General features: G+C 33.9%; 1 protein-coding gene across 1 annotated transcript in view; it reads right to left on the bottom strand.

Moving 5' to 3' along the window:
- The window catches only part of DENND5B (DENN domain containing 5B), a 242205-nt gene that overhangs the window by 3945 nt on the left and 221970 nt on the right, over positions 1-16290 (bottom strand). Inside the window, 6 exon segments of the mRNA XM_074270625.1 lie at positions 4107-4281; positions 11787-11913; positions 12899-12981; positions 15993-16131; positions 16134-16159; positions 16162-16184. Of these exon segments, the coding sequence (XP_074126726.1) occupies positions 4107-4281; positions 11787-11913; positions 12899-12981; positions 15993-16131; positions 16134-16159; positions 16162-16184 (573 nt within the window).

Genomic DNA, 16290 nt, shown 5'->3' with positions numbered 1-16290 from the left:
AATGAGAAGAAAAAACATTGAAAGAATCAGAGGTTAATGAGGTAACAAAACTCTTTTTTCAGACAATATGATATACTTGAAAATTCTAGAGATTGAAGTAAAAAGTTAGTTGAAAAAATTAATAATTTTTGCAAAGTAGAGAAGACAAAGAAAATAAATCCATCTAATTAGTATTTCTATATATCACCAACAAATCCCTGCAATAAAAAATAGTTGTAGATATCCCATTTAAAATAACCATAGACAGTCTAAAATACCTGCCAAGACAAATTCAAAAATCACATGAACATAATTATAAAACACTCTTAATGCAAATAAAGTCAGATTTAAATAATTGGAGAAATATTAACTATTCATGGACAGGCATATCCAATATAATAAAAACAATAATTTTACCTAAGCTAATATATTCAATGCCATCTCAATTACAAAATAATTATTTTATTGACCCAGAAAAAATGATAATTAAATTCATTTGGAAGAACAATAGGTTAAGAATATCAAAGAAATTAATGAAAAAATTTGTAAAGGGAGAGGCTTAGCAATAACATATCTTAACCTATATTATTGTTGTTGTTTGGTCATTTTTCAGTTGTGTCCAACTGTCTTTATCCTTTTGAGGTTTTCTTGGTAAAGATACTGGAGTGGTTTGCCATTTCCTTCTTTAGCTCATTTTTAGATGATGAAGCAAACAGGACTAAGTGACTTGGCCAGGGTCCCAGAGCTAGTGTCTGAGACTGAATTTGAACATAGATCTTCCTTACTCTAGCTCTAACACTCTATCTAGTTGCCCTCAAATGATGCTATAAGGCAGTAATTATCAAAACCATCTGGTACTGGCTAAGAAATACAAAGATATATCAATGAAACAGCGCAGGCATACTAGACATAGTGGTAAATTATTATAATTACCTTATGTTTGACAAATATAAAGATTTAAGCTTTTGAGTAAAGAATTTAGTCTTTGGTAAAAAATTGTTGGGAAAACTTGGAAAGGCAAAAATTGGTATAGACTAATATTTCATATGACTTACCAAAATAAAGTCAAAACAGATATTTGATCTAAATATAAAAGATGCTATCTCAACATGGAACATTTTACTTATAAGACTTAAGGATAGGAGAATATATGAAACAAGAGACAGCATTGTTTGGAATAAAACGAATAATTTCGATTATATTAAATTAAAAAGGTTTTGTACAAATAAAACCAATGTAGCCAAGATTAGAAGGAAAACAGAAAACTGGGGAGGAAATTTATAGACAGTTTCTTGGAGACATATATACATATATATGTCAAGGTTTTATAAATTTGAGAGCGGTATATATTGTTATCAATATATAATGTATGCATACTATTGATATTAATATACATGTATATATAGACATGCATATATAGGCACATATATATGTACTGATATTAATATATACTTCAAACATATAAAGAACTCTCAAATTTATAAGCTCTTAAATCATTCTCCAATTGATAAATGGTTGAAGGAAGTACAGGCAGTACTTAGAGAAAGAAATTAAAGCTATCTGTAATGATATGAAAAATACTCTAAATCACTATTGATTAGCAAAATATAAATTAAAACAAATTTGAGATATCAGATTGGTTAATATAATAGAATAAATGACAAATGTTGGAAATGTGGAAAAATCAGGTGATTTTTGGTGATTGGTGAAACTGTGAACTGACATAGCAATTTTAGAGAGCAATACAGAATTAAGCCCAAGGAGTTATAAAACTGTGTATAGCCTTTGACCCAATAATAGCAAAATTAAGTTTGTTTTCTAAGGTGATCAGGAAAAAAGGAAATAAACCTAAATGTTTTAAAATAAGTTATAACAGCTCTTTTTATGGAGGCAAAATGTTTATCAATTGAGAAACGGCTAAATAAATTATGGCATATAATTTTTACAATTTTATTTATTAGCTTTTGACATTTACTTTTATATGAGTTTGATTTCCATTCGTTTCTCACTTTCCCCCTCCATAAGACAGCAATCAATCTGATATAGATTATAATGTATGATCATATTAATTCAATATTAGTCATGTTGTGAAAGAAGAATCAGAACAAAAGGGGAAAAAACAACAACAAAAGAAGTGAAAATAGTATGCTATTTTATGCAATCTGCAATCAGATTCCATAGTTCTTTTTCTGGATATGGACAGCATTTTCCATCATGAGTCTTTTAGAACTGCCTTAGATATATTGCTGAGATGACCAAAGTGTATCAAAGTTGATCATTTGTACAGTGTTGCTACTTTCTATCAAAGTTGAACACTCCCATAGTGTGGCTGTTACTGTGTACAATATTCTCTTGGTTCTGCTCCCTTTGCTTGGTATCAGTTCATGTAAGTCTTTTCCAGTTTTTTTCTGAAATTAGCCTGTTCATCACTTTTTTCCTCTGCTCATCATTTCTTATAAAACAACAGTAGCTAATTAATTTATCTTTGTAATATATAATTGTGATGGAATACTATGGTACTGCAAGAAAAGATAATTTTAGAAAAACTTGGAAAGACTTGAATAATATAATGAGCAGAACATTGTATACAATAAGAATAATATTATTCAAAGAATGACTAGAGAATGAATAAGTTATTTTGGCCATTATAAATACTGAATTCAATTACAAAATACCTATGAGGATGCTATACATCTCCAGAGAAAGAACTGATAAAAAATATGCATGTAGTATGTTTTTACATATTTACATCTATATCTTTCTATCTATCCATTCATTATTATCTATCTGTCTATGTCAAATGGTGGCCTTTTCTAGTGTGAGTTGGGAAGGAAGGCAGGGAGACAGTACAGAACTTGAAATATAACAACAACAACAACAACAAAATGGTTAGGTTTATTGCTGGGTAGTTTACAATTGCCTCCAACTCAGAATAATGCAGGATATGGGGCTGACTTTTATAAAATTTAAAGAAGCTTTGAAGTCAGTGGGAAAGGGAATTAAAACTATCCAACAAGACATTACTAAGGAAGAATAGGACAACAACAAATAGTGGGATTTGGGAAATGGTATCATATGGGAGCTAAGTTCCCAGTTGCATAATTTCTTCCCTTTCTCTTCTTCCCCCTATGTTTATGGTTTATGGTGCCTATATATCTAAGCTTTCATTACATTGAAATTTCTTAAATGGGGCTGAAAAGTAAATACTGTGAAACAACTGTTATAAATGAGTGGCATAAATAAGGACAAAAAAGTGCCCTTATAAGGGTGGTATTCTTCATTTTTTAGGGGGATGGTATTCAAAAGAATGAAATTAGGTAACCTAAAATGTTCTAGGTGAGGTGAAATATTGTCTAATAATCAGACTGATGAAGAGATCTACAGAAATAGCAAGACAGAAAAATTATGGCAAGGAGCTTTGAAAAACACTAAATGAATGAAAGCATTTATTATAAAGACATATGCTGATCTCAAAACGTTAGTCTTAGTACTTTAGGAGAAAAAAAAAACCCTCCTAATCTTCAATGATTCCTAAATTAATTCCCGACACCAAAGCTACTTGTGAATAAATAATAAATTCAAAATGAGAAACCAATGAATGAGATTTATGTCCAAGGCAGATATAACTAACCTTCTATGAAATGCTTTAGGTTTAACCATGTACCTCTAACATAATTTTAAAAATCAAAACTTCTTAGGTAACCTAAAAACAGAACAAAACTAAAAACTTAAAAATGTGTCTCATTTCCTATTATTCTAGAGATATTAGCTAATGGATAGAATAATTCCTATATATCAATTTTGGATAAAAGTTATTAGAAGAGAACATTCTTAGCACAGGAAAATCCCTTCATGCTAGCAAGTTTAAAATAATAACACAATGTACTGCACAGTCCTTTATTAAGAATATCTTATAGATATTGTAAAACTAGCATCTTAATCTTATAATCATCCCTTCCCCTAAATATTTTCTTAAAGATAACAAACTATCTCAAAAATGGAAATGGAAAGAGATAAATGGAAAATTTTGTCAAGACAGGATGTATATTCAATACAGCTCCAGGGGTTTAGTGTTGAAATGAAAAATAGGTCAGCTTAAAAAAACAAAACAAAACCTGGATATATACCTTGTCCCAAGACAAACCAGGATCTGGAATTTGCCATCCTTTCCAATGTGCCTAGGTGCAGTATTGATAGCATTAACATAGTGGCAGAAGGTTTTGCAGGATGATTTCTGAATAAGGACTTCATCTTCAGTGTCCTCAATTTGATCAGTTGTTTCAAAATAAGCAACAGCTTTCTCTGGAAAAAGAGGTCACAGTCACCATATAAGGAATATCAATTCATTTCAACAAAGATTTAAGTTCCTACTATAGATCAGTCAGTATGCCTGACTCTAGGGACACAGACAAAAAACAAAATTTCCTTGACTTTACTAAGCTTACATTTTATTGGGAAAACATCACCTTGTATGAAAATAAATAAATAAGTACAAAGTAATACAAAATATGGTGGGGAAGGGACACTTGGATTTCCCTACTCCATTCTGCCTACTTGATATAAAATAATTTCTGAAAGTAATAGGCATATGAGAGGAAAGGAAATAGAAATTTATTAAACTAATTGTTAAAAACCATCTTTTTCTGTTATTCCTTTATGAAGTATGAAATTCTGTGACTCGAGAACAGCTGACTATATTGGTTGTCAAAAGATTGGGCACTTCCATGATGGACTTAAAAAAAAAAGACAAGTTATATTCTCTAGGGAAACATATAGAGAGTTAAGGCTAAGAAGTAGTTTAGAGTTTGACAAAAAGAGAAGAGCTATCTGTGAATTCAAGAGAGCTTAGTCCTGGAAAGCCAAAACTCAAATCAAAAAGAGGAGTTGAGATATTATGCCTAGGAATGGGGTGGATGGCAACATGAAGTCAACACGAGAATAGAAAGGGCATTAGGGCCTGTAGTAGCAGAAATATCACTTGCATTGTCTATTGTCCTATACCGTGTCTCATACCGTGTACTGTAAGTTTGTCCTAACCTCTGTATATTTATTGGTAGAATGTGCCACAGGTTTGGGAGCGTGTGATACTACTGTTTTTTTTTACAGGGTTTGGGGCTAATTATGCCTATTGGTTAAAGAGTGAACCAGTGGAAGTAAAAAATATTGAGTATTGAGTAAAAAGTATTACTATTGGTAAAGAGTGAGACAAGATACTAGCTGAGAGGGTAAGTGGAGGGGGAGGTGTGATATGTAACATTTATTAGCCAACTACAATGTTCCAGACATTGAGTCAAATGTTGGTGATACAAAGAATGATAAAAGATAGTTCATGATCTCAAGGAGCTCACAATCTAAATAGGAGAGACAATGTGTAAATGAATTATGAAGAGCATTAGCTGGAAATCATCAGTAGAAGGGAGATCATTAGAATTAAGAAGAACAGGGAAAGGATTCCTGAAGAAGGTAAGATTTTAGTTAGGACTTGAAGGAAGCCTGGGAAATCATGAGGAAGAGATGAAGAGGGAGAGCATTCCAGGCATATGGGGCAGCTAGTGAAAATATATAAGTTGAGAGATGGAATTTTTGTATCTGGAACTGCAAGAAGGTTATTAGATCAAAGAGTTTTTAGGTGGGGTGTAAAGATACTTGGTCTTCCATAAGGGCTGTCTCTATAACTGGACCCAGATAGATGACTCTGGAGGGGAAAAGGAAGCAGGTGACCTTGCACATTACTCCCTCACTTAAATCCAGTTCATTTGCTTTGCCATAAGTTTACCTCCCTGATGTCATGGTCCTCCTCGAGAACTAAAGATAAATAGCAACCTCTGTGAGTAGATTCCACTGGCATCCCAATTGGAGCTGATCAGTTGGGAACACCCTCTTTCCTTTCTCCCTCTATTTCTCCCTTCTTTCATTCTTGCCTTCCATCCTTCCCTGTCTCCCTCTCTCCGTCCTTCCTTCTTTTTATCTTCCCTTTCTTCAGTCCTTTTCTCTCTTCATTTCCTCCCTCTGTTCACGTAGGGTATCATACCCTTACCTATAGATACTCAAAACTTTTTTTTTCTTTTTGGATGGTTGAGCCCTCCCCCAAGATATCTTAAGGTTTGCTGGCTAGATTTCTTTCTTAAGGAACATGCCTTAACCAAAACACTGACTCTCACAGATTAGATAACAATAGGTCCCAGGCCAGTCTCCAAGTGGTCATTGATTGGGTCCAGATTGACTCAGAGTAAATGTAAATAGAAATCATTTCTGTTTTGGCCCAGAAATCCTAAGGATATTCCCCTCTCAAATTGCTCTCCTTCACTTAAATACAATTTACTTGCATGTCAAGGCATTCTAGAACTCACATGGGACCATATTGAGAATCCACAGAAAATTTACTGTTATAATAAACTACCAAAGGTTTATTCATGTCAACAGGACTAAAAGGTTAATTCTTAAAAATACTTTCATTTATTGGATCTGAGATTTAGGAAAATGACAACCCTCTCATTCCTCCCTCCTACAAGCAACCCTTTTTTTTCTCTCTCTCCTCTTCTTTTTCTCTCTCTCTCCCCTCTTTTATCCTCCCTCCCTATCCCCTTCTCTCTCAAATATACCTATATAGCTTTTTTCTTTGGTAAGCCTTGAAAATTTTTTTATTGATCAGTAAGGTAAAGGAATGAGTATAATAAATAAAGTTTGGCTACTAGGAAAGTTCTTTCCAGGGCCATAAACTTGCTGCAAGTCAAGTTAATAAACATTTATTAAGCACCTACTATGTGCCAAGCACTGTGTTAAACACTGGCAATACAAAGATGAAAAACTAAACAAAAAATTCTATCTGCAGTTCTACAACCCTTCATATCCTGCCAATAGATACTTATAGTGAAGCCAAATCAGCAAAATTTGAAGGAGGAATTGACATACATCTCAGAATTGACTTGTATAGAAAGAGAATGATGTATGAAAGAGTGTTCCAAATCACTACTGATCAGAGAAATGCAAATTAAGACAACTCTGAGATACCACTACACACCTGTCAGATTGGCTAAGATGACAGGAACAAATAATGATGAATGTTGGAGGGGATGTGGGAAAACTGGGACACTGATACATTGTTGGTGGAGTTGTGAAAGAATCCAGCCATTCTGGAGAGAAATTTGGAACTATGCCCAAAAAGTTATCAAACTGTGCGTACCCTTTGACCCAGCATTGCTGTTATTGGGATTATATCCCAAAGAAATACTAAAGAGTGGAAAGGGACCTGTATGTGCCATAATGTTTGTGGCAGCTCTTTTTGTTGTAGCTAGAAACTGGAAGTTGAATGGATGTCCATCAGTTGGAGAATGGTTGGGTAAATTATGATATATGAAGGTTATGGAATAATTATTGTCCAGGAGGAACACAGAGAGGCTTGGAGAGACTTACATCAACTGATGCTGAGTGAAATGAACAGAACCAGAAGATCGCTGTACACTTCAATGCTGTATGAAGAGGTATTCTGATGGAAGTGGATATCTTCACCATAAAGAAGATCCAACTCACTTCCAGTTGATCAGTGATGGACAGAAATAACTATACCCAGAGAAGGAACACTGGGAAGTGAATGTAAATTGTTAGCACTACTGTCTATCTACCCAGGTTACTTATACCTTCGGAAGCTAATAATGTGCAACAAGAAAATGTATTTACACACATATATGATATCTAGGTTATATTGTAACACATGTAAAATGTATGGGATTACCTGTCATCGGGGGGAGGGAGTAGAGGGAGGGAGGGGATAATTTGGAAAAATGAATACAAGGGATAATATTATAAAAAAAAAAAAAAGAAAGAGAATGATGACTTAAAAAATATGGCAGTGGGAACTGGTTTCAGTGTGGAGTGGGTTGGTGAGATGGTTTCACCTAAATTTTTTTTCTATTTTTTTCTTTTTAACTACCCTGAATTAGATCCAAAGATGTTTTCACCTTGTTCCTTTTCTGATAGAACTCAATTTAATAACTGTTTTAGGCAGTAGAAATCCAAAGAGAGATTATAAAGTCAATTATTATTACTTATTTGAAGTTTTAATTAATTCAACAAATATGTATGATATGCTTACTAATAAATGTACCTTGTCAAGAATGAGAGATAAGCAATTATATTATTTTACTTAAATAAATCCTATCTCTAAGAATTTTTTTTAATATAACCTAGTAGTAGAGATGAGCTATATGAAAGTTACTGAAAAACAAGAAAACATACTATTCATAAGCAAAAAGTATACATTTGGAGGATTAAGAGATCATTTCTGGTAGAAGGAAAGTTTTCTTAAAGAGACAGCATCTGAGATGGGTCTTAAATAATGAAGTCAAAGTATTTCAACAGAGATATAGGAGAAGGCATATAAATAGATGTGGTTTAGGCAAAAAGATGTGAAAACATTGGATGTGTTTGGAATCTAAATAGTAGGGGGAAAATAGTAAGGGAATTGAGAGAAAATAAGACAAGAGACAAATCAGCAAGAGAAATGGCAGATTCTTAAGAATTTGGACTTTAATTGGATAGCAGTGAGGAGCCAATAAAATAAAGTGATGGGATTAGATGTATGCATTTAAAATTATTTAAAATTAAATTGGAAAGGAATATATAGCTAGATTGTAGATTATAGAAAATAGTGGTGACATAGGGACCAATTACATATAGTTTACAGGGACCAGTTACATATAGTAACATATTGTAACATAGGGAAGAGTTACAATAGTTTAAGGAAACAAAGAGATATGGAGATAAAATCTATAAGACTTGGTGGCTAACTAGAAGCATAAGTTGGAAAGGTAGAAGTAAAAGATTTTAATTAAGATTTTTAAACATGTGATATAATGTGACTGGGAGAATGTTAGGAATATTAAAGAAATTGGGAATTGGGAAAGAAAAGCAAGGTATTTGGAATAAGAACTGTTTTGAACATTTTGAGTTTGCGATGTTGGTAGAGAATCCAGCATACAGTGGTTAAAAGCCTAGATTTCTCAACCAAAATAGAAATAAAAAGAAAAACAAAAGATTATTAAGGAAAAGAGAAGAAAGCAAAGGACAGATAGGAAATATCTATGCATAGGGGATAGAAAGAAGAGAAACAAGAGAGGACAATGTTCTAAAAACCAAGGGAATGAGTCTACTGTTGGGGTCAACAGAATAAAACATTAAGAGATAGGTCCATGAGAATGAAGGCTGAAAGGCTATTAAATTTTACAATTAAGTCATTAATAACCTTTAAGGAATTTCAGTTGAGTAGTGAGAATTAAAGTCAGAGTACAAGAGGCTGAGGACAAAGTAAAGAAGTGAAATCAGATAAAAACTACTCTTCTATGTAATATGGCAGTGAAAAGAATGACTGAAACACAGTAATACTCAAGAAATCTTGGTGGGAGAGTTGGAATACTTTTTCATCTTCATTATCACTTTCTCAGTGTGAAGTACTTCCAGATATATAAATTAAACCATGGCCTATATATTTTTTTACATGTGTTCCTATTTCTTTTTTTTTCCCCTTCCTTCCTTCTCTTTTCCTTTTCTCTCTTCCTTCCTTCCTTCTTTCCTTTCTTTCTCTTTTTCTCTCTCTCTTTCTTCCTTACTTCCTTTTTTTCAAAAAGCTGGAACAACTTACTTTTGAGCTGTGAAGTTTTCTTGATTTCTTATAATTTAGCTCTGCTACACAGGCTTTTAAAAAATTCAAGTGGGGCTACCTGACTATGATTTAAACCCAAATCATATTGGATTTCATTGAATGGCAGCAATAGGTCCAGCCCAAGCTTCTTTGGCTCACTGTTTAAGTTTTGATGGATTAGAATGAATGTAGTGAGCATTTTTTTCTGTTCTGGCCAGAAACTCTGAGGATCTTTCTCTCCCAGCCTCTGATGTCTTTGGGATGGTAAACTGGGCCTCAATTCTTACCTAGCCCATAGTCATTGAATAATATTGAATTTAGAAAGATGCTCTTAAAAGAAATTTATTAAGTCACCCACTGCACTCTGGGACACTGCCAGTCATCTTGATTTTTGTCTTGCTATGGGACTCTAATGATTCTGGAGGAGAGAGTGAGATTGATAACTGTGCAGCTCTGCCTTACTCAAATCCAATTCACATGCAAGACATCATGCTCCTGATGTCATTGGTTCTCTTCTGAGAATAAAGAATGAATACTTTTCCTTTACCACCACTACTAAGTAATAATTCTTCCTTTGAAATTCAAAGTTTCAAATTTCCATCCCATCTGGATAAAAATTATGACTACTGCATGATATATGCATCATGATATTCACTCTATCCCTAGTCATTTCCCCTCACACTCAAATCATCATCCTATGTTTCTCCTCCCTTTATGTCCTTCTAGAATAAGTAGTTTCCATTCACTACTTCCATCTCCCCTCCTCTATCTCTTTAAAAGCTTTTGGAATCTAGCTTCAGACATTATAACTTAAATGAAATGCTTTTCTCTAAAATTACCAATGATCTCTTAATTTATGGATCTGATGGTATTTTTCTCCCCTTAGTCCTCATTCCTCTCAAACTATGTACTGCACCTTTCTCCTCCTGGATGTTTTCCTCTCTCAAGGCTTTCATGAGAGTACTCTCTTTTGGTTTTCTTCCTACATAATTGCTCCTTCCCAGTCTCTTTCAGTTAACATCTAGACTATGTGCTCTGTGTTCCCCAAGGTTCTGTCCTAAAATCCCTATTATTCTTCATTTTTTTGTGGTGACTTCATCAACTTTCACAATTTTAATAAGTATTTCTATGCATTGACTCACAGATCTCACATCACAAATTACATAGTGGGCATTTTCAGCTGTATGTCCCAGAGCCAATTCAAACTGAGCATGTCCAAAATAGAAATTCATTTATCTTTTCCCAAAAACTTATCCCTCTTTTATACCTCTCTATTTCTGACCCAAATATCACTATGCTTACAGACTCCAAAGTTTATAACATTGGTGAAATCCTTCCTTTTTTTTTTTTTTTAAGGACAGAAAGACTGAGCATGTTTGTTGGAAGAAGATAATGACAACTCAAATTTCTATAGCACTTGAAGGTTTGTAAAGAACCTGTAAAGTACTTATATCACTCCAAACCTATGAAAATAGGTAGTAAAAATACTATTCTTATTTTTCAGATGAGGAAACCAAGGTTCTGAGAGGTTAAGTGATTTGGCCTTGGCCAAATAGTCAGCTAATATTTGAAGTAAGAATCCAATTCAGATCTCCTGACTCCAAGTCTAATGTTTTTCCTACTATACCATTCTGCCTCTCAAGATATAATACCAAGGATGATTAATGGAGAAAGATCTCAGAGATGGTGGAAAGGATGGAATTGGTATAATGGTTATCCTTGACAGAGAGAATGATCTCTTCCATTAGGAACACAGAGAATTTTGAGATAAAGAAGGGGAAGTAAGACAATGGACAGACTTAATATTTTTAGTAAAAAGTGAGATCATCTGCTGAGTATAATAGATGAAGGGATTGGGTTAGGGGTTGAGAAAAGTAGGAGAGATTTGGAACATTTATTGTTGACAATGGTATAGTCAACAGGAGATAAATATAGAGATATAAATGACAGTGAGTGTCTAGCTGTGACAAAAATATTTTCTTTTTGTTTTTCTTTTTTTTTTTTTAAAAGCAAAAACAGCAACCAAAAAAACCCAAACCCTCCACAAATTAAAATAACTTTCTCCTATCACCAAATTTCATTGTTCTCTCACCCTTACTTACTTAATCTTAGGGTTTTTCTATTAAGGACTCTGATGAGCTTACATACATATACACAGTAGTTCATCTACCTATGAAGTCCCAGATGAAGACATTCTTGTGAAAGATTCGAGCAGATTTGAATCCATGATGGAAAACTTGTTCTAATGCTGCAACCAGACCATTTTCTCCACAGAGCAATATGGTAAGGCTTCCCCTCTGTGGAACAAACAATATTATTAATAATAAACATAATCATTTATGTTTTAAGATACCATAGGAGCCAAGTGCTAAAAACAGTTGCTTACTTATTAAAAATTCTACATACAAAAATTAGGATGGTTTATGTTGCATTTTCACTTATTCAAACTAATTAAAACATTTACTAACTGGATACTATGTGTAGAGCCCTAAGCTGCTGGAGGGAATCAGATATTTCTTAAAGGAGGTAGCACCTAAACTGAGCCTTGAAGGAAAAGAAGGATTTCAACAGGAAGGGTTAGAGAAGGATTGTGTTCCAGGTATGGGGAATGTCTTGCCTGAAAGCAGAAAGCATGGAGGTGAGATGGGGCAGGATAAGATCAGGGAACAATTAGTAATCCAGTTTGGTTAGAATGTAAAATGTGTGAAATAAAATTGTGAAGATGGGAGGGAGTCAGATTGTAGAGAACTTTTAATGTCAAGCAAAGAAATTAATATTGCATCCTCCAAGCAATAGATGAATTTTTTGAGGATGAGGGTATAATCATTATATCTTGTATTAACAGGACAATGATATACTTGTAGCAGTATGAGTGGAAAAGAAGAGAGATATAAAAAATATTGCAGAGGCAGAAATGACATGGCAAATGACTGGAGGCAAATGGAAAAAGTGGGAATAGGGGAAAAGATGAATAAAAGTTAGCTTTCTGAAAGCCAAAGAAATCATCAATAGAAAAAGGGAAGCTGGGTTGAGAGAAATGTATCAAATGGAGAAGGAGTCGGGACTGATGAGTGCAGTCGAGGTTATAAGTGTTGGTAGAAAATTCAGATGGATAAATTAAATAGGCAGTTGGAATATGGGACTAAAACTCAGGGAGAAACAGGATAGATATATAGACCTACTCTAGATGTGATAAATGAAATAGATAAGATTTTTAAGTAAGATCAGGATAAAAGAAGCCTTAAGAAAAAAAAAATTATTTTAACTGACAGCTTGTAATACCTCTTTTTCAGGTTTATGAAAGTGTTTCACAATGTTGTTCACAGCTTCTCCAATTCCTTCTTGAATCTGTCCAGCACTGGGTTCTGGAAAAGAATGGAATTCTCATGCAGAATAACATATAGTCCAAGAACTTCTGAGACTCAAAACAAAAATACTGTAAGTAACTGGCTCCAAATGTCTCATGGAGGTGGAGCACAATTTACCTTTATCTTAAGTTGCCTTGGCCAGTTTAATTCTAAGAAATGAGAGGAATAAGATAGAACAGATACCTGTTTGTCCATAAGCATAGTATGAATTGTCAGAGACAAAACTATTCGTCCTGAGGTTTTGCATATGTTTAATTTGTATGAATTATTTTTCAGTTAAAATGTCAATAACCCCAACAGTTAAAGAGGTGAGGATAAGAGATATTTCATGTGAAACATTTACCTAACCTTGGGGCTTCTCCTACTAGTCTAATTTTTTTTTCTAATCGCCTGTTATTCTCCTAAGATATTAGCTTCTATTATTTTTTGCATTCTTGGGATTCTGGGTGATTTTAAGGGAATACAAATGAAATACAAATGATTCTACCTCAAAATTCTGCAAACCTTGAAGTTGGCTAACAATTAGTTCTCAATAAAATGAATCTCAGTTTCATCAGAAATTGATGACATGGGAAAAATTGCATATTTTGGTATTTATTTGTGGTAAGATATATTAGATCTAATTGAAATATGAAATTAGGGAGTAATATTTTAAATTATGCAAAAATATAAATGTGTTTCTGATGCTTTTACTATAATTAGTATGGAAACTGTTCCTTCCCACCAAACCCATCCAGCAAGCAGAGATATACGTGGAAAACTGCATCTGCAGCTTCTTCCCACCTACCTTCTTATTGGGTGTGGAGGTAAAGTAGAAAACCAGGAAAGCATAAAAAGATTGAGATTATTCTGCTCTCTCTCATTTTATCCCAAGAAAATAGTATAACAGGATTAAAAGACAGAAAATACTTAATAAACTGTGTCCCATGCAGAGAGGGAGAAGAGAAGGAGTAGGGAAAAAATGGGTGGAAAAGAGACAACAGACAGATATCATTGCTACTGTGCCCTCTGCATATAAGTTTTAGAGAGCAAGGTCTTTGCCAGAATTAAAATTTTGTATGCATCTTTGGGGTTATTAGTTATTTAATCAAAGATTAAAAAACAACCCAACAACCCATGCAATAGTATGTGGATTGTATGTTTGCCTGTAAGCAGAAAATATAGCTTATATAGTCTAGATGTGGCAAGGTTTTCTGGGTAGAAGTTATAAGACTAAAGTCAGAAAACTTTAAAATATATACCTCGGCCCTTCACATTATGAACTTTTGACACATATTACATTTTTTGGGTATTTTGGAGGGCAGCCAAATGGCACAGTGGATAGAACACCAGCCCTGAAGTCAGGAAGACCTCAGTTCAAATCTGACTTCAGACATTTAATACTTTCTAGCTGTGTGAACCTGGGCAAGTCACTTAACCCCAATTGCCTCAGCAAAAACAAAACAAAAACAAAAAGAAACAAAATGGTATTTTATTTAAAATAAGCTGTAGTCTCCTTTTGAGAAATGCTCCAGGAGCAGTTAGATGGTGCAGTGGATAGAGCACTGAAATCAGGAGGAGTTGAGATCAAATCCAGCCTCAGATATTTAACACAGTTATCTGTGTGACCTTGGGGAAGACACTTAACCTCAATTGCCTGGCAAAAAAAGAGAGGAAACATTCCAACTTTCCAACTTGTATGTACAGGTGGGGTTTCCTAGAATGTGACTACTCAAGTTTCAAAGCACTTTGTAAATTTGAAATACTAAAACTAAAGCGGGCAAAATTCTACCAGGGGTAGAATTACCTTAGTCAAATAGCAGAACTGTGACTTTAAACCCAATGTCCTTTTTACTTTTTTCCTTTGGCTGAAATTAATTTTGTGGTTCTTCTACCATGTTCTATGTGATGTTTTAGTTTCCAACAAATTTATGTCTTCTTTAAAGATCACAGAATACTGTTCTTTGGAATAAAGACCTTTCCCTTTCAGGTGAAACATATGAGATTCATTAAAAGAGATTTATTCCTCCATTAACTCCAAATAAAAAGGGTGATGATAATTCAGAACTTTGGCTTCCCTAGTAGGAGAATCACCAAAGTGCCTATGGATGAGCCTCAGTGTCTTCACGACATTTAACAAATGTAGTAACAAAATGCTTACTCACCTGAAGGAAAAACATTAAGGCAGAATGATATGCTTCACAATGCAGTAAAACTTCAAAAATTTTGACATTGCTAAAATTAAGAATTTTTGATAATTTGGATATTTTTTGATCTTTGTTTATAAGAGTTTGTATTATTGTATTAAAACAAGACTGTGGGAGAATAAAACTGTCTTTACATTTTTTGGGGGGAATAATCTTTACCAATAATTAACTGATAGATAACAAGAATGGTTATTAATTAGCTGTGGAATGAAAAATAAAAGTTTTTCTAAGGACTTCCTTAGTTCTAAATATTAGCTTTGTCTAAATACAATAGAATTCAACTTGTATTAATTTCAGTGAGTGATAATTACTGTACTACAACAGATTATATTTAAACACAATATTCTACACATTTTTTTTCTGATTATGACAATTATCAACTTATCTTTTTTTCAGTCAGCATGATAAAAGAGGATTCTGTTTTGCCTGAGGTGAAAGTAGCAATAAAGAGTGATAGAAATGTTGTAAATCCCTTAAAAAAATTCACTAAGTTGCTGAAAGTTATCAGTATTTCTGTGCGTGCGCTCTCTCTCTCTCTCTCTCTCTCTCTCTCTCTCTCTCTCTCTCTCTCTCTCTGTGTCTCTCTTTCTCTCTCTCTCTCTCTCTCTCTGTCTCTCTTTGTCTCTCTCTCTCTCTCTCTGTCTCTCTCTGTCTCTGTCTCTCTCTCTCTCTGTCTCTCTCTCTGTCTGTCTCTCTCTCTCTCTCTCTCTGTCTCTCTCTCTCTCTGTCTGTCTCTGATGCCTTCTTCCTTTTTTTTTTTTTTTTTTTGTTCCTGTGAAGCATCTAATTACCAGTGTAAAATCTTGAGATCAATGAACTTACTACTATTAATTTTTCCAGTGAGGGAAGTAATGCTCAACCTTCGGGTTATGGTAGGTGATTTCTGCTGGGGTGGGGTCCGACACTGTTTTCCCAGATCTTCCTCTGATGTTGATGGGATCAGTTCTCCAATAAGAATTCTCATTCCAAGCTTCCATCATCTATTCCTTTCCTAGCCACCTCCTACATGGGAACCTATTAAGAATTAAGAAAATATCCTAAATACCAAGTGACATTTCAAACAAAAATGCATCATCTTACATGAGGATATTTCCAAATGAAAATGAATGGGATTAAAACT

Source organism: Sminthopsis crassicaudata, chromosome 5 (assembly GCF_048593235.1).
Source record: "Sminthopsis crassicaudata isolate SCR6 chromosome 5, ASM4859323v1, whole genome shotgun sequence".
NCBI classification, from domain to species: Eukaryota; Metazoa; Chordata; class Mammalia; order Dasyuromorphia; family Dasyuridae; genus Sminthopsis; species Sminthopsis crassicaudata.
The sequence above is the reverse complement of the archived record's forward strand: the minus strand, read 5'-3'. Positions and strand labels throughout refer to the sequence as shown.